This window comes from Rhinopithecus bieti, unplaced genomic scaffold (assembly GCF_001698545.2).
Source record: "Rhinopithecus bieti isolate Rb0 unplaced genomic scaffold, ASM169854v2 scaffold_17653, whole genome shotgun sequence".
Lineage (NCBI taxonomy): Eukaryota > Metazoa > Chordata > Mammalia > Primates > Cercopithecidae > Rhinopithecus > Rhinopithecus bieti.
In genome coordinates this window covers 386,818-406,816 of record NW_016809173.1, presented here as the reverse complement: position 1 = coordinate 406,816, position 19,999 = coordinate 386,818, and the positions used below count along the sequence as shown (strand labels likewise).

At 35.8% G+C, this 19,999-nt stretch overlaps 1 protein-coding gene across 1 annotated transcript; it reads left to right on the top strand.

The window, feature by feature from the left end:
- The first annotated feature begins 3,516 nt into the window (after window positions 1-3,516).
- On the top strand, window positions 3,517-4,227 carry LOC108539857 (60S ribosomal protein L15). The gene has a single exon (XM_017888795.1). The coding sequence runs from the start codon at window positions 3,566-3,568 to the stop codon at window positions 4,178-4,180; it is 615 nt and encodes a 204-aa protein (XP_017744284.1). The 5' UTR covers window positions 3,517-3,565; the 3' UTR covers window positions 4,181-4,227.
- Window positions 4,228-19,999: the final 15,772 nt, after the last annotated feature.

Here is a 19,999-nt window from a genome sequence, read left to right as displayed (position 1 = left end):
TAGATCACATCAAATTGAAATGTGGGCAATGGATAAGCATATCCTCCTTACTGCCATATTACAGCAATTTCAGGAAGCTTGAAGAGTTGGATAGTTACTGTTCAAAACTTTAAGCATGTAGATTGTTGAACAATAATATCAACCAGCTTAACTTATTTAACATTACTAGAACACTCTTTCCAGTAACAACACATTCTTTTCAAGTACATATAGAACATTAACAAAACTATATTATATTCTGACTATAAAACAATTCTCAAAAGTTTAAAAAGATTCAAGTCCCACAAATTATGTTTTCTGAACACCATAGAATTAAATTAGAAACCAATACAAGAAGATCTCTGAAAATCTACAAATACTTGGAAATATATGACACACGCCTACATAAACCACTAGTCAAAGAATAAATTAAAGAAAAATTACAAAGTATTTTAAATGGAATAAAATGAAAGCATAGCATATCTAGATTTGTGAGATGCTGCAAAATCAGTACTTGAAGGGAATTTATTGCACTAAATGTCTATATTAGGAAAGAAAGGTCTCAAGTCAATGAACTCAGCTTCTACCTAAAAAAATTAGAAAAAGATAAGCAAAGGAAGCACAAACAAAAAAGAGAATAAATAAGACTAGAACAGACATTTTAAAATTAAATAGAAAATGGGAAAATAGAAAAAATTAAAAGCAAAAGGTGGTTCATCAAAAGGTCAATAAAATTCATGTATTTCTAGTCAGACTAATGAAGACCAAAGAGGGAAGACACAAATGGCAAATATTAAGTATGAGAGAGGTGACATTGCTGCAGATTCCACAGATATTAAAAGAAAAATAAGGAAAATAAACATTATCTTAATGATTTAAAAACTTAAGTAAAATGGAGAAATTTCTTTAATGACAAAAAATACCCAACCAGCTGGGCGCGGTGGCTCACACCTATAATCCCAGCACTTTGGGAGGCCGAGGCGGGTGGATCATCTGAGGTCAGGAGTTTGAGACCAACCTGGCCAATGTGGCGAAACCCTGCCTCTACTAAAAATACAAAAATTAGCTGGGCATGGTGGCATGTGCCTGTAGTCTCAGATGCTTGGGAGACTGAAGCAGGAGAATCACTTGAACCTGAAAGGCAGAGGTTGCAGTGAGTCAAGACCACACCACTGCATTCCAGGCTGGGTGACAGAGCGAGACTCCATCCAAAAAAAAAAAAAAAAAAAAAAAAAGAAATAAAATGCTCAACCTTACACAAGAAGAAACAAATAACCTAAAAAGTTCTATATCAATCAAAGCAATTGAATGTGTATCTAAAACTTTCCCACAAAGAAAATTTTGAAGTCCAGATAGTTTCATTGGTGAATTCTACTAAATATTTAAAGATCTAATAACATTCCATGCAAACTCTTCTAGAAAATTGAAGAAGAGGGAATTTTTGCCACATCACTTTATGAGGTCAGTATTATGCTGTTGCCAGGACTAATAAAGACATTACAAGAAAGGAAATCAACAGACTAATATTCCTCATGAACAAAGATGCACAAATTCTAAAAGTTTGTAGCAAATTAAATGCAACAATATACAAAGATACATCATGACCAAGCAGGGTTTATCCCAAGAATGTAAGCATGGTTTAATATTTGAAAATAAAATCAATTAATGTAATTCACTACAGTAAAAACTTAAAAACGATCCTCTGCATAGATGCATAAATAGTATTTGATGAAAACAAATATCCTGATTTAAAGAAGAAAACTTTCAGCAAAATGGAAATAGAAAACTTCTAATAAAGAGCATCTGTGAAAAAATACAGTTAGCATCACGTTTAATGGAGAAAGACTAAATGCTTTCCCTCTAAGATTAGGACCAACACAACGACGTCCACCCACAGCACTTATATTCCAACATTGTACATAAGGTTTTAGCTTATGCAATATAACAAGAAAAATAAAGGGAGACAGATTGAAAGGAAGGAAGTTCAACTGTCTTGTTTGCAGAAGGTATGATCACCTATGTAAAAAATTCAATGAAAGTAAAAATATATATTTGAACAAATAAGTTACTTTACTAAGGCTTCAGGACACAAATCAACATACAAAAATTGATTGTATTTCTATATGCTAGAATCAATTAGTCAGAAGTTAAACCAAATTGATTTTTAGATTCAACACAATCTCAATCAAAATACCAGCAGGTTTTACATAGAAAGGGACAAACTGTTTCTATAGTTGATATAAAAATGTGAAGGACCTAGAATGGTAAAAATAGTTCTGAAATCGAACAAAATTGGAAGACAAATACTAGGTGATTTCAAGACTTGTATAACTAGAGCAATCAAGAAAATGTGGAATTGGAGTCAAGATAAATAAGTAGATGAATGAAAAATAATAAAGTTCAGAAATAGACACACACATATACACAACTTTTTTAAAACAAAGATGCAAAGGCAATTAAAGGGAGAAAAGATAGTATTTTCAATAAATTATGCCTCAACAATTGGAAAGCCACAAAAATTAGCTTCAATCCATTTTGTGTATAACACACAAGCACAACTCAAAATGAATCACAGACCTAAATATTAAACCTTAAATGTGAAACATTAAAAGAAAGCATAGGAGGAAATTTTGGTGACCTTGGGCTAGGCAAAACTATCTTAGGTGTATCAAAAGCACAATCTATTAAAAAAGAAAAGATAAATTGGATTCCATCAAAACCTAGACTTCTGCTCCTCAAAAGGCACTGTAAGAGAATAAGAAGGCAAGCCATAGACTAGAAGAAAATAATTGCAAAGCACATACCTGATAAAGTACTTGTGTTCACAATATATAAAGAACTCTGAAACCTCAAGTACATAAATAACCCAATTTTTTTTAATAGACAAAAGATTTAAACAACAGACACTTCACCAAAGAAGATACATGGGTGGAAAATAAGACAAAAATGCTTAACATCATTCATTATTAAGGAAATCCAAGTTAAAGCTAAAATAAGATGCCAGCATACACACACTTACCTTATGATTCAATCATTATACTCCTAGGTATTTACTGAGGAAAAATGAAATGTTCAACAGGTGAACAGGTGAAATTGTTATACCCATGCTGTGGAATAATATTCAACAATTAAAAGGAATGAGCTATTGATTTGCCACAATGTAGATGACTCTCAAAATAATTTTGCTGCATGAAAGAAATCAGCCCTCCAAAATATATACTGTATAATTCGATTTATAAAGTGAAACTCGTTTCATGATGAAAGCAGAACAATGGTTATTAGGAGATTGAATCAGGGAGATAGGCAGAATGGATTATAAAGGAATGCAAGGAAATTTGGGGGTGCTTTTTACTATCTTGAAATTTTACTATCTTGAGTGTGTTGATATATACCTTAGAACTTTTTGAGTTGTATACTTTAAATTTGTGCAGTTTATTGTATGTCAATAGAGGGTATATCTCAAGTTCAGTGTTCTTATCAAAATTAAAAAATCTCAGATCCTCAGTAAAGCTGTTTTAAAAATATAAATTTCTGGGGAGTACAGCTCTTTCCTTTCCGTCTGGCGGCAGCCATCAGGTAAGCCAAGATGGGTGCATACAAGTACATCCAGGAGCTATGGAGAAAGAAGCAGTCTGATGTCATGCGCTTTCTTCTGAGGGTCCGCTGCTGGCAGTACCGCCAGCTCTCTGCTCTCCACAGGGCTCCCCGCCCCACCCGGCCTGATAAAGCGCGCCGACTGGGCTACAAGGCCAAGCAAGGTTACGTTATATATAGGATTCGTGTTCGCCGTGGTGGCCGAAAACGCCCAGTTCCTAAGGGTGCAACTTACGGCAAGCCTGTCCATCATGGTGTTAACCAGCTAAAGTTTGCTCGAAGCCTTCAGTCCGTTGCAGAGGAGCGAGCTGGACGCCACTGTGGGGCTCTGAGAGTCCTGAATTCTTACTGGGTTGGAGAAGATTCCACATACAAATTTTTTGAGGTTATCCTCATTGATCCATTCCATAAAGCTATCAGAAGAAATCCTGACACCCAGTGGATCACCAAACCAGTCCACAAGCACAGGGAGATGCGTGGGCTGACATCTGCAGGCCGAAAGAGCCGTGGCCTTGGAAAGGGCCATAAGTTCCACCATACTATTGGTGGTTCTCGCCGGGCAGCTTGGAGAAGGCGCAATACTCTCCAGCTCCACCGTTACCGCTAATATAAGTAAAGTTTGTAAAATTCATACCTAATAAACAATTTAGGACCAAAAAAATAAAAATAAATTTCTTAGGTTAAGTAAAGAACAATGGTTTTAAGAACATTTTGGTTATTTATTATTATGATCATAACTAAAGTTGTCATTTTATAAGTAAGTTTTCTGTATGAATATGTGTAGTATTCTGGAGTGAATTTAGAAAGATAAAACCGTCAACGAAAAGCACAAAAGCAACAAAACAAAGTTCATTCATCTGTGTAACACCATAAGAGTAAGTAATACAAATGCAACCCCAGAGGACATTTTAATGATTTAACAGTATGCATAGCGAAGTCAGAAGGTGAGGTGGGTAATGTATGCAAAAAGCATATGAAGAACCATAAAAAGGAAAAGACTAGTATTTAAAGTGTAGAGAAGTTGAGTTGAATATGCTCAGAGAAAGGGCACAGGCATAAATAGGTTTTCTGTTTATGATACAAGATAGAAAAAGATCAATTGCTTGATGTGTTCACTTTGCTTCTCTGTCTTGAGTATATGACATGATTCCCTTGTCTGGTGTACTTTTGTACGTAAAAGTTCCACCACTTCAAAGTTGGCTGTTTGGAATTTTTCCACTGAACCGCTTAAAGACCCCCTTGTAGGTCAAGAAGCGCTCAGATACCCCAAACTACAACGGCTCAGCCACTTTTGGGGAAGGCTGACGGGCATGTCTGAGATAATCTTATTGCTGTGTTTGCCGATAGGTAGAAGCTTCACTGTGTTGAGGTAAAGGAAGAAACGAATGTGGCCCTTTTGACTTTTTTGCTTCTTTGAAGCTAGAGTGAAAGAACCCAGACCACATCCTTGGACTGTTCCTCTTTCTCCCATGAGGCGGGAAATTTGGTGTATAATTGGGGAGCTACCCCTCTCCGGGGTAGCTTTCTGATATAGTTTGGCTATTTGCCCTGCCCAAGTCTCATGTTGAAATGTAATTTCCAGTGTGGGAGGTGACAGGATCATGGGGTGGATTTATCATGAATGAGTTAGCACCATCCTCTTGGGGCTCTTCTCATGATAGTGAGATCTTGTGAGATCTGATTGTATTATATAAACGTGTGTGGCACCTCTCCCTCTCACTCTTGCTCCTGCTTTCGCCCTGTGATATGCCTGCTCGCCCTTTGCCTTCTGCCATAATTGGACAGTTTCCTGAAGCTTTCCCAAAAGCTGAACAAATGTCCCCACCACGCTTCCTATAAAGCCTGCGGAACCACAAGCCAATTAAACCTCTTTTCTTTGTAAATTACCCAGTCACAAGTATTCCTTTATAGTAATGCCAGAATGGCCTAACACACTTTCTTTCTTTGACCCACCTCTGAAACCTTTGACTGTCTCACTTCACTAACATAAGAAAATGTGAGTAGCTCAGAATATCTGAGCTGGGTGGGTAGACAGCCTGCTCTTCTCTAGGCATTAGGTAGGCCTTCTCTTTTTAGCTTGCTAGTTCTCTCTTCTTGCCACTAGAGTTCTCTGAATCAGTCTTTCCTTGCTTTGAAGTAGAAAGAGCTGAGATTAATGTTTCTGCTCGAAAGAGAAGAAGGTGAAACAGGAATTTCAGCTTTATTTAGTTTGAGGCCTCTCAGACCCTCCTCACTCAGGAGTCTTCTACACAGTCCAGGCAAGCACACTGGAGTTTCAGGTTAGAATGTGGGTCTAAATCCCTTGTTAAAAAATAGTGTTTCCCTGGGGAGAAGAAATTAGAGATTTCTCAAAGAACTTAAAATAGAACTACCATTCCACCCTGCAATCCCATTCCTGGGAATATACCCAAAATACACATGCACTTGTATGTTCATTGCAGCGCTATTCACGTAACAAAAACATGGAATCAACTCAGGTACCCATCAACAGTGGATTGTATAAAGAAAATGTGATATATATATTTATATATACACATACATACACACACATATACATACACCATGGAATCCTATGCAGTTATAAAAAGGAATGAAATTGCTTCTTTCACAGCAACATGGATGCAGCTGGAGGCCATTATCCTAAGCAAACTAACGCAGAAACAGAAAACCAAATACTGCATGTTCTTACTTGTAAGTGGGAGGTAAACATTGGGTATGCATGGACATGAAGACGGCAACAACTTCACGGAGGACTACTAGAGGGTGGGGGCAAGAGCTGAAAAACTATCTGTTGGGTACGACCTGGATGTGGGTTCAATCATACCCGAACTTCAGCATCATGCAAAATACCTTTGTAACAAACCTGCACATGTAACCCCTGAATCTAAAATAAAAATTGACAAAGGAACAAAACAACAACAACAATAAAAAGAGTGTAGAGCATAGAGGATTTTTAGGACAGTGAAAATACTCTGCACGGTGTTATAATGATAATCATGTCACTACACATTTGTCCAAACTTATAGAATGCACAAGACCAAGAGCAAACCGTGATGTAAACAGTGGACTTTGGTGATAATGATGTGTCAATGTAGCACTCTGTTGGGGGATGTTGATACTGGGGGAGGGTGTGCAGGTGTGCGCAGGGGATATATGGGAAATCTCTATTTCTTGCTTTTAATTTTGCCGTGAACCTAAAGCTGCCCTAAGAAAATCAAGTTTTCTTAAAAAATAGTGTGTCCCATTGCCTAGTTTGGTTCCCAGTGCTTAATATTTTCCCAAGCAACCTGATAAGAAGGGGCAGATTGGGTGAAGCCAGTGTTTAGGTGTCTGGAACTTTTGCCATGACTATTAGTCTCTCTCAGTGGAAGTATCTATTGGCATCCCATTTTGACACAACTTACAGTGGCAAGAAACTAGGTTACAGAATCCCAAATGCCTAAGAACCGTTTAGAATATTACCCTGTCAAAAGTGTTTTCCTTAATATTGACCTAGACACCTGTAATTTATTAGCTTTCTTTGTAACAAAAGATAAGGAGATCCAGGCTAGAGCAACTTTAAAATTCTTTAAAATTAAGAACAAAAGGCAGTTTTGCAAATGACAACTGGGGGGCTGAAGATCTGGATCTGTTTTTTACCTCGTAATGAAATGTTTAGATATTTATAGTTCAAGGGATCTTCAAGCTGGGATGCCTAACTCCTCATGAATTCAATGTATCTATGCATGTATGTCTTCCAAATGCTTGCACATACATATTTGCACGTACATTTCTATATAAACATATCTATGTAAGCACACAAAATTATGGCCATACTTTATAATAGTTTAAAATAATAAGAATCCCAGCTTTCAGATACAGCCATTAATCACTTGCATGGTTTTTTTCTGCAACTTAGTGTCTTCTACATCATATTTGCAATGTGGATTAAATGCCCTCCAAGATCAATTCCAGTTCGAGGTCTGAAATTCTATAATTCTATGACATTATGTGACAATCAAATCTTTGTAATTATATATGTAGTTATGTGTAGTTATCTGTACCTTCATTTGTGTTCAGAGTGCTTGAGTCAATCCCTTAAAACATTTAAGTAGATTCGGGGGCATACAAAGTAAATAAGACATGGTCCCTTCATAAAGATGTTTTCACTGTAATAGGAGAGCTAGCAAGGTTACAAATAGCTTATACATTAATAGAACAAACTGATAATTTCTGTACAAAGTAGTAAATTAAAAACTAGGGATTTTCAACTCTACATTCTTCAAGATTGTTTCTCATTCTTTAAGACATCATTTTCTCCAGGATATTTTTATATACCCCATGATTGGACTAATAGCTTCATCTATGCACCCTCAGATTTTAATTATGCCTTTATCACATATTTACTATATTTTACTGAAATCATTTTCTCCATTTTTGTCTTGCTCATGAAACTTTTAGCTCTTTGTGAGTAGGGACTATGTGTTATTTATATTTATATTTATATTTCTAGCACATAGCATATTCTCTGCCACACAAAAAGTCCTTAATATGTTATTATTGATCTAAATAATAATTGAATTTGATAAGATTTTACAAAATTATATTACTGTACAATGCACTGGAGTTCATGAAATTTTTTCACATTATTTCATTTAACTTTCATAACAATTATGAAATCTAGATCCTTAGATTAGTTTCACTTTACAGAGGAAAAGAGACTCATAAAACTAGCAATAACTAAACAAGGAAAATCTCTAATCATAGCATCGGTTATTTTTTTTCTTGGTAAGTTATGTAGAAGTACTTTGCAAACTGCACAAGGCGTGTAAACATATCAAGCTTATTCATTGTATCACTTTAAATTTTCTTTCTGCTTCTATTTGCTTGGATATTTTGCCTCTTTCCTTTTTGACCCTTGGTAGGGTATAAAGAGTTCACTTTTACTGTTCAATATCCATTACAAATTGGGGAATTTCCCACTCTTGACGAGCTGGAGGACTCTCTACCAATCAAAGGGCAAGGATTTTCAAGCCAATAAAATGAAAATTTGAATTATAGAGATTAAATAACTGCCTTTTAAAATGAGGTTTCATATGATAACAGTGAACTAAACCCAATGTGGGCTGGCTGGCTTATCTACAGGCCTCTTCTAAGACAAGCTGATTTTTTTGACAGTGGCTGCAGCTGGTCTTTTATACATAGAATGTTCTACTTGGTGCCATGTGCTTCTGACACTCTGAATTTAAGTGTAAGTCCAAAGATCAATGCCTGACCTAAAATCAAACATCCATAAACAATAACACGGCTTAAAAATCATGGTATATAATTTGTTTGCCATAATCACATCATATAGAGTGCCCCTATAGTTACTGACTGCTTAGTGGATGCCCAACCAAATCCTTATTCTCAGGGAATTTACATGCAAGCATTATATCTCAATATATTGTTTGAGTTCTAGCTCTTCTTTCCTGGGGTTTTGAAGGTAACATACCCCACGTCACAAGCAAAGATTTAAGAAACTGGTCACCAAATTTGAGATCAAAGTCTTCAGTGCTTTGATAAAGCACTGAAATTTCACAATTTTCTTCCTACTTTGAAAGTTTAACTAAGTCTGGAGAAAAGGAGAAGGAGAAAGAGGGTGCAAGAGGGTTACTGGGAGGAGAGAGGAACACTTGGAAGGGGTAGATTTCTCCAACTGAGAAGGGAACGAAAGATCACAAGGAATAGATGGTAAAGTGGAGGAGACTGCAGCCAAGCTGCCCTTGAGTTGTAAGTTCCTCACTGACCTTGGTTTAAGGTCAAATCAAGATTCGACAATCTTGGACACTGTTGGGCCTCCAGAACTTGGGGGTTCACACTTCTTGCATGTGATTAGGGACACTCTATGAGAGAACTAAACCAAGCAGTTGGTAATTTCCTTAAGAGTTGGACAATAATAGAACTATTGTCATTGTTACAGAGGCCTTATAAATCAGCATTGTTGTAGGATGGCAGAAGGAGTGAGATGGAGGGTAAATGATTTCTTATAATGTGAGAACACATGACTATCAATCAATAGGTGATTGCTGCTGAGAGGACCATAAGGGAAACAAGTGCTGCCTTGTATCCTGTGTTCATAGGCTTGGTTCTGCATCCATATACCATTACAATAAGCACTCATTAGCCAAGTAACCAGTGCTTATATCCCTATTCTTTGCAAACTTCAAGGGCCTAACACAGTCATCTTGAGTGAAATATGGAAGGTGTGCTTGTCATGATAGGCTTGATTATGCTGTGGTAACTAATATACAACCCCAAACCTCAGTGGCTTAAAACTATCAGGTTTACTTCTTGTGATGTGAGGGCTCTACTCTGCAGTGTCTTCTATTTAGTACTCAGTCTCATGAAGCAACTTCACCTGGAGGTTGCCGACCACTCTGGCAGAAGAAAAGAGAGCTGGGCACTTTTTATTATTATGCACTGGCTCTTGAAACTTCTGCTTGGCACTTATGCTCATATTTCATTGGCCAAAGCATTTCATATGGTCACATGTAACTTCAAGCAGGCTCAGAAGGGCATCTTACTAGGTGCCTAGAAGTTTAATCAGAAATATTTTGTGGGTAGCATAAATAGTGACTGAAGAAGGAAGGGAAAGTCTAAATGAAATAAGATCTGTGTGCTTTTGAAGCAATGGGATATTATCATCTTGAATATTCATTCAAAAACGTGGACCATTTGTACTATGGCCTAGAGATCTTTTGTTAGAGTCATTATTTTCTTAAAACAGTATCTGTATTATAATGAAATTTGCAAGGAAATTTATAACTACACTTTCTTGGATAACATACCATTCCTAAGGGATCAAGGAACATTTGCAGTGGTAGATTAGAAAAACTGCAACCATATGGTCATGGCCTATTTTCCTAGTACAATGAGTGTATGATAGATTTAAAGTTAATACTTGATGATCTTTTAAGTTTTAAAACCTTAGCACAGTGACTACAACTATAAGATATGGTCAAAAAGAAACACTAATTTAAAGAAGATATGCTTAAACTTTCTTCCTCCCTAACAAAACTAGTATTCATTTAGCATATTAGAAATATATCCTAAAGAATTGTTAGGTCACTCTAGATTTAAGCAGATACTTCACAGAAGTATCATATATTTAAACATTTTAAAGAATGTTTCTATCATGTAAAGAGCTATAGAAATTATTATAAGATCATGTATAACAATAGAGCAAAACCAGCTTTCAGATATATTTTGAAATCACACAATAAAGTGGATATTTAATAATGACTATGAGGATTCTACTGTTGGGAGAAAAACAGTGTTTTTTGTTTGTTTGTTTGTTTGTTTGTTTGTCTTCTTCCTACTGTTTGGAGCATTTAATGAAAAAAGTTCTGAAATTATATCTCCAAACTGAGTTCATCATCATTAAAAGTCATAATTTATGTATCAAAGATCCAAGCTTATGTATCTTACATCTTTAACAGACCTCCAGTAATTTAAGTTTTCTTTGCTGAATGTGCCAGATGTTGTCTGGATGTGTAAACCACACTGGCATCATAATGTTTTATAGTAAAAAATTCCTAGTACAACCTCAGTTCTTTCTTGGGCAGGATGGCTGTACAGAGCAAATAACAGACATGGATTTCTAGAGTATAATTCTTGAAGATTTTCTGATTAAAGATTTTTATACAAATTCCCTTCTCCCACGTCATTCTTGTGGAGATTACCAAAAAAATTTTGTATTTTTTTAAACTTTAATTCCTGTAAAAGCCACAAAATATTATGTTTAAACATTTCAAAGCTCTTCCATTAATGCAGTAAACTGTTAGAGTGCCTTGAACAGTGCTTAATTTACTAATTACTTCAGTTGAAAATTTAGCTGAGGTTTATTTCTGCTTTGAAAGTTCCCACAAATATTAAAAAACACAATGTGCCTCAAGATTTATGAGGGTCAGTGATGATGTTGGATATTTCCATACTGTTGACAAGAATTTTCCAAGTTGCTAATATAACAAAAAGATATTTCTGTTAGCATGTTGGTGTGTTTATACTCTAAAAGTTACTCATATAGATTTGTAAATGACTCCTTGGTATTCCAGGATGATGCATATACTTTTTATTTTAACAAATTTTAAAGTTGAGAAAATGAACACCAGTATAACATCACCTAGGTGCATCAATTAACTTTGCTACTTTTATTTTCTTTTTCACTTCATATATGTATATGCATGTTTGTTTATTTGGAGAGTCATTTAAAAATAAGTCACAAGCATCTTACCACTGCATTCGTTAAATATTTCAGCATCATCTCCTGAAAACTGGGACATTTTCCTAAATACCATGATGCCATTATTACATCCATAATTTTAACATTGATACAATAATATTATGTAATATATAGCCAGTCTTAAAATTTCCTCAACTGCACTGATAATGTTCCATACAGCTTTTATTTTTAAAAATTCAGAATCCAATTGGGGGGTCATATATTTCATTTAGTTGTGTCTCGATCTCGTTCAGTCTAAAGTAGTTCCCAGGCCTTTGTTCTATCTTTAGTAGTACTGACAGTTTTGAAGAGTCATGGTCAGTTGTCTTGGAGACTGTTCCTCAATCTGGCAGGGTAATTAATGATCTTTTCCCTCAAAACAATGTCAATTATTTAGACACCTTTGCAAGCTTTTGTGTTGAGACCTTACTGTCACATTCCTTAAAGAACTAAAAGTAGAACTACCATTTGATTCAGCAATCCTACTACAGGGTATCCATCCAGAGGAAAAGAAGTCATTAAACAAAAAAGATACCTGCACATGCATGTTTATAGCCACACAATTCACAGTTGCAAAAATATGAAACCAACCCAAATGCCCATCAATCAACGAGTGGATACAGAAATTGTGATATATATATATATGATGGAATACTACTCAGCCACAAAAAGGAATGAATTAATTGCATTCACAACAACCTGGATGGAACTGGAGACTGTTATTCTAGGTGAAGTAACTCAGGAACGGAAAAGCAAACATCATACATTCTCACTCATAAGTGGGAGCAAAGCTACAAGGATGCAAAGGCGTAAGAATAATACAGTGGACTTTGGGGACTCGGGGAAAAGTGGGGGGGGATGAAGGATAAAATACCACAAATTGGGTTTGGTGATGGGTGCACCAAATTCTCACAAATCACCGCTAAAGACCTTACTCATGTACTAAATAACACCTGTTCCCCCAAAACCTGTGGAAATAAAAAAACTAAAAAAAACCTTATGGCCACCTGTGCATTGCCGATGTTGCATATCATCTACAACAGAATTGGATTAGAGTTATTTTCTGGAGAATTTTGAGAACCTGGCTTGATGGATAAATCACTGAAGAGTATTCACAGTATGTTTTCCTTAGCTCCTTCCAAAGTCAGTCAATCCAACAGGTCACTGTTATAGGACTTTTCCTATAATCACACTTTTTAATGCAGTCTTTCTTCTACTTAAGAACCTTGTAGATTTATAGTACAGTGGTTAAGTGCTCTGGAACCACACTGCCCTAGGTATGAATCCCAGCCTGCCCTATATTAACTGCAGCAAGTATTAACTTATTAACCCTGAGCAAATTTCTTAATCTCTTTAAACTTATTTCTTCATCTGCAAACATCAGAGGATGTCCGAGATGGTTAAATGAAACTCTCTCTCTCTCTCTTTCTCTCTCTCTCTATATGTATATATAACATATATGGACATAGTAAATAATTAACATATTATAAATTATGTCAATAATATGGTAAATTATATATAATTATAAATGATGATACTGGCCTTTTATCATCTCTAGTCTGAAATCTCTGTCCTTCAGCCTGACCTTTGGCAATCTCCATACAGTCATGTGACCACCACACCCACTATATTTTTGTCTCCCACTATTTTTATCTCTTATAGTCTTTTTTTTCCACTGTGTCTGACACATAACAGGAACTCAGCATGTGTTGAATGAATGAGTGAATGCATTAATCTCCATCCTTATTTCTTGTTGCCTAAAATGATTTTTACTTTTTTCTCACCTAATACATAATTGATAAATCCTAATTAAATGTCTGGTAGTGTATCATAGGCACTGTGCTATTTACTTCAGGGAATGACAAGATTCATCAGATGTAAATTCTTCCTTTTCCACTCGGAATGAATTTACAATTTGCTAGAGATGATAGGATGTATTCTTGAATAATAATAATTCAACAGAGAAAGAGATAAGCCATAAGAGAGATACAGAGAAAATTCTGAGAAAGTTAAGAGGAGGAAAATATTATTTTGTGAGTGGTGGCAGTCCTTGAGACATTATTCCTTGAAGTGTGGATGGAACTGGTTTAGACATCAACAGGGGTGGTGGGGAAGGAAGCTGGGCGTGAATTGTCCACATGCTAGGGAGAAGAATCCTCAGGGTGAACAGACGTACACAGGTGGAAAGAGCAAGTGGTTTAATTCAGTTGCAACAAAGAGTTCAGGGGGAGCAGTGGAGTATGCAGATGGTAAGGCAGGCTGGAGACCATCTTGCTTGGCCCCATGGGATCTAGTGATTTTAGCAATGAACTGTCCAGAAAGGAAGGGAGTGAGGGAGGAAAGGTGTGAATGAGAGATAGGGAGGGAGGGAGGAAGAAAGGAAGGAAAGAAGGAAGGAAAGAAGAAAGGAAGAAAAGAAAGAAGGAAGAAAAGAAGGAAGAAGGAAGGAAGAAGGAAGAAAAGAAGGAACAAGGAAGGAAGAAGGAAGGAAGGAAGGAAGGATTAACTATTTTCTAAATTGAACTAAGTGAATACCTTTGCCCTTTCTTTCAAACAAAATTTGTGTAATAACATTTGCATCATTCTTTAATCCATTTACTATGTTTATCTGTAGCTCTTTAAAGCAGTTTCTGGGCTTAATGTGAAAACATAAGCAAAATCTCACAAATCAATAAATTAAATTATCTTTCTGCCTGCATTTTTCATAGAATGGTTAGTCGTGAACACAGATATACAGGCACTATACATGTTTTTAGCTGTTTTAGGAAATAACAACTTTCCTCTCTGGTATCTGCTCTTATCATAAGGCAGGCAAATATCCCTGAAGTATGGAACATAATCCATCACAAATTCAATAGTTGCTGTTTTGAAAGAGCTCAACTCTAGTGTGGGAAATAATAAATTTGAAAGACAGTAGCTTCAAGGCATAATATGGACAAAAGTGTTGAAGGAATACAAAAAAGAGAGATTGCTGTAAGCTAACTCTAAAAATTACATTGTATAGGCCAATTCTCAACCAAATCAAGTCTTCTTATTGTCCCATTGTGTCACAATGGTACGGTGGGACTATTATATAGCTATCAATTACTGAATGCCTACCTTAAGCCAGGAATTTTACATGTATTTTCATTATTTACTGTGACCCTTTAATGCATAGATTGATATCCCCATATTCCAGATGAAGAAAGAGGTGGGTAGGAATAACTTACCCAGGTTCATATGACTAGTAAATAGCTAAGTAGGGATTTCATGTCAGTTCTGCCTGGCTTTAAGGTCTGTATTATTTCCTGCACATTGCACTGTGCTGTTGAGATTTTTTCTTCTCTGGGGCCTTCCACTTCTGGGGCTTCTGGGCTTCCAAGCTGAGATGTTCCAATTGCTCTTGATGGCAGAGAGCTTAGCAGAATACGTATCTTGCAGATTCTGATTTCTGTGCTTTGTTTCTTCGGTGGAATAGTCATCCTGAGCCCTGAATGTTTTTATTTCTGGTTTTGGATGTTTTACAATTTATTTGGTGAGGGACAATCCAGATAGCAGTTTATTTCTCAGCAGCCTGAGAAAGTTGTCAGAAAATATCTGGAGCTGTATGTCTACTTGCAAAGGTTGAGGTATTAATTCCATCTCTTCTGTGAGAAAATAGTTCTTAAGTGGGAAAAACAGTAGAAGAGGGAATATCTCAGAAGAGGGAATTGATTCTGAAAATAGCTTAGTGACTGTTACTTGAATCATGGTTGGTATGAACCACTAGTTGCTTCGATCACTCGTTGATAGTACCCATGGACCCAGCCACTGGCCCTATGTCTCACTCTCTATCCTCATCCTGGTAACAATCAATCACCTTTTCTCCTCTGCCAATATTGTGATCACTTCAAACCATAGAAATTGTGTTCAGCAAACTCACCCTTTGTTTTCATCTTGCTGAAAAATAAACTGTTGTGACACCAACAAAACACAGCATCATAAATAACTGTGTGCTGAATGCCTTACATTATTTTTATTTAAAAAATTGGCATCTTCTTTTCTCACAGATGGGAAAATTTTGCTGAGAATTTTGGGAAATATTTTCAATATTTTAAAAAACAACCTATGTTTTCTCTTTTCTCAATTAAAACAGAATGTGTACTAAAATCATTTTACATACATATAAGTAGAAGGAGAGGATAAAAGTGGCACAGAATCTGATTATTCAAACATAACCAATGTTGACTTTTGATATATTTTACAGTCCTTTTGGTACTATATACCAGATAGTCTTTTTTGCCATCAATTTCTTTTAAACATAGTTAATATACTGTATATATGTGTATATCTATAAATGCATACAATAAATAGTTTTCATATAGTTTTACACACACACATAAATGTGCCCTATATAGCTATTATAAGGATAAAGGAAAATTAAAAATGAAAGAATTATAGGCATTGTAAATAAGGGAAGAGATTTCTTGCTATTCCTTTCTCTTTAAGCATTTACTTAAGAAAACCTGTAATTGTAAGTACTTTCTCCTCCCTTTGAAATGTGTATACATCCTTTTGAAAACTAGATAGGCCTTTTGGCAGTTTTATGACCCAAAAATGTATTTCTCAAGGATCTTGGAGCCATATCCTTGAATGTAGACATCAAGGGAGATAGTACCTCTATCTCCCAGTCTCTGTGGGAGAGAAGGAGCTTAACTTTGGTAGGTGGCCTGTTCCAAGTTGCAAAACTATCTTCTGCCATAAAGATATGAGAAGTGTGTTTCTTCTCTGGATAAAATCAATTAGCTAATACAAATGACCGCTCAGTTGCCAGGTGAATTCAGGATGAATGTGTGACAAATGGTGCTATCAAGTCCTATTACTTGAGGACTACTATTTTTCATGAGAACATATATGTAACAGGTTGTGTCTGCTTGGTTGTATAAAATGGTGAGGTTTTTTTTGTTCTTGGCAATCTCTTAGCAGATTGCATATGATGCGCCTCACATTCTGGTTTGATGCTTATTTAATAATAAAAGAGTTTTATTTATTTACTACATTTGTGGAAAGGATTTGTGGGCTAGAATTTATTTTAAATTGTATTTTTCTGGCCGGGCGCCGTGGCTCAAGCCTGTAATCCTAGCACTTTGGGAGGCCGAGACGGGCGGATCACGAGGTCAGGAGATCGAGACCATCCTGGCCAACACGGTGAAACCCCGTCTCTACTAAAATACAAAAAACTAGCCGGGCGAGGTGGCGGGTGCCTGTAGTCCCAGCTCCTCGGGAGGCTGAGGCAGGAGAATGGCGTAAACCCGGGAGGCGGAGCTTGCAGTGAGCTGAGATCCGGCCATTGCACTCCAGCCTGGGCGACAGGGCGAGACTCCATCTCAAAAAAATAAAAATAAAAATAGATAAATAAATAAATAAATAAATAATATATTTCCAACGTTATATATATATATAAACATGTGGTATATAAATAAATATAATAGCATAGACATATTCTAAAGTCTTAGATGAAAGATAATCTTAAGAAGGGCTTGAGGAGATATCATCTTTCTTATGTTTATTATTAATATTTTCTAATTAAAAATACTCAGGCCATCCTATCTAGGTTTTGAAAATACATAAAATAATTATTTGCATTTTTTGGTAACAATTATATTACATATAGATTTCTAGCTTTGTAAAGGGACTACCTGTGTCTTGATTCAACTGACAACAACTTTTCTAAAAAGTGAAAGATAATTCAAAACAGCTTAAACACCAATTAATTTTCCCATAAAAAATGAAAAATTTACAGATTTGTTCCACTAGACTAAAACAATCCTAACATTATTTTTTGTTATACTGTATTAATATAATGAGCATTTAAATTACTTATGGGGAAAAGCAAATATGTCAAGTTATCTATGCAGTAGCAAGAGAAACCATGGAAAATGTCTGAGTGTAAATGTCATTAGCATTTATCTATCTTATTTCTTCTTCTTTATGCAGATTTTTGCATTCAAGGTCATTATTATGCCTGCTGATGCCCTAGACTCAATGTTATTTAATTTTGGTGGTATTATCGCATTCTTCTGTTTATTCTTTTACTAGGGTGAAAAATGACCAATGTAAGTAACTTTTTTTTTAAAACAGGGATGATAGTTTTTATCTTGGCTGCAATACTAATAGATTTTTACCGGTTCTTCCTCTGGAGGTTTTGCTGTGAGGTTAACTGACTTCCTCCCATCATACTTTTACTTAGAAGTTTAGCGTACACACAAGAAACACCCAAGTCCAGAGTGTGTGTGACTTCAGGGTACCTGGATAGATCACTATGACAATCTGATGGTCTAGGAACTTATTACTGGGAAATTGCCTTGTATCACACTAGAATCTCAAGTCAACTTTCGTGTTGTTCCTTCTTTTTTTTCAGCATTTTCTTTATTATTTTGGTGAGACAAGATTTCATAGGCTGCTACCAGCAGGATTATTAAAAGCCAGAAGTCTGATAATTTTTCTTTTAACTATAAAATGCACATTTTAGTAAAGCTGGACAAAACTGAGAAGTAAAAAGAGAACATAGAAAATAATCACTCATTATCTGACCATTGAGATAAACACCAACATTGTAAATGTGTTCCTTGAAGTCTTTTTTTCCATGCCCATAAATAGCATTGAACTCCGCATTAAAGGCATTTGGAACAGCTTACTTTTGGATCTTATAAAACTTGACACTTGGAAATTTGTAATCATAAAATCGCTAAAGTTGTTGATATAATTAATATAATTCCAGTTTTTTGGGCAAGAGAGGTTACTTCATCTCTTGATCTAAAAATAAATTAATTTTACAGGTGTGTTGATATTTCAAGTGACAGAATAATTTAAAAATAAGCACGGAATATTAGCAGTGAAGTTTAGTTATTGTTACTTCATTGAGCATGTAATAATAATGTTGACTGGGTTTGAGAAAAGAGGTAAAAGGTTGAATTGAGTAAAAAGATCAAGACAGACAAAGTTAACTCTTAGTTCCCAAATTCTTTTTTTTTTTTTTTTTTTTTTTTTTTTTTTTGCCATATAATACCATAGTCAATAAACAAATCCTTGGACTGCATACTCTGGCACTGTGCTTGGCCAGGGTTATGGTATTTAAACAGACAACACCTTCTCTTATGGAGCTTACAATCCAGCATGGGTATAGACTTCAAGCAGATGTACATTGTGGCATTTCTAAAAACCATTCTGTTAATTTTAAAACCTTTTGTAACATCCTACCAAAAAAAGAAAAGATAAGAAAAGAAAAATTAAAACAAAGAGATTTCAAATCACTTTGAAAATACAGCTTTTCTCATATTTGCTAAAAGTGGCACCCTCTAAAATCACATACACATACTCTTCCAGTTCTAGCTTGCTCATACTCTCTGTACACTTGTTTATGATAAGGAACACTGTACCAGACTGTCAATAATGAAATGACTATCAAATGTAAATCAAAGGGTTATTTTATTCCAGAAAATGTTTAAAGTATATATCCAGAGGGGCACCAAATCCATTGAAACTGAGTGTTTCCACCTCCCAAACCTGTTGCCAGAACTAAACTCTGAAGAGTTTAGTTTAACCGAACTACTTTACTGTACATGAACTGAGAGTAGATCAAGAAAGACAGGGCTTGTGTGATCTCAAGTCTAAATTATTAGCACATCCCATGAACCAAGGGCGTGTGCTGGCTCCCAAGAGATTGGCTACTGGAGTCCAAGACAGTTACCCAATCCTTCATCATGTGATAGGGAGTGCTTGTCTCAGCTGATCTCTGGATGGGGAGAAACCTTTGGAGTGGCCAAGAGATCTTTCATGCCAGTGAGTGCACACCCACCTGTAGAGCTTCGACAGGCTATGTACAGTTGTCCAGCACAGAAGTGCAAAGAAATGGGCTTTCACACTTAAGTCCTTCAAATTTTGGGTTAGTGCATTCTCCTCACTGCAAATTCACATACAAAAAAAAACATATACCTCTTGCACAAAAGTTGATGTTTCTAAACTCTTTTCTTCTTTCTTTCATTCTCTTTCCTGCCTCTTTCTTTTTTTATTTTTGTTTTACAATACACAATTTATCATTGACTGTAGTCACCCTGTTGTGCCATCAAATATTAGGTCTTATTCATTCTTTCTTCTTTTTTGTACCCATTAACCATCCCCATCGTCCCTCCACCCTCCCGCTACCCTTTTTAGCCTCTGGTAATC

Excerpts from the sequence above, each read along its gene's own strand:
- LOC108539857 (XM_017888795.1), top strand. The coding sequence starts at position 3,566 with ATGGGTGCATACAAGTACATCCAGGAGCTATGGAGAAAGAAGCAGTCT.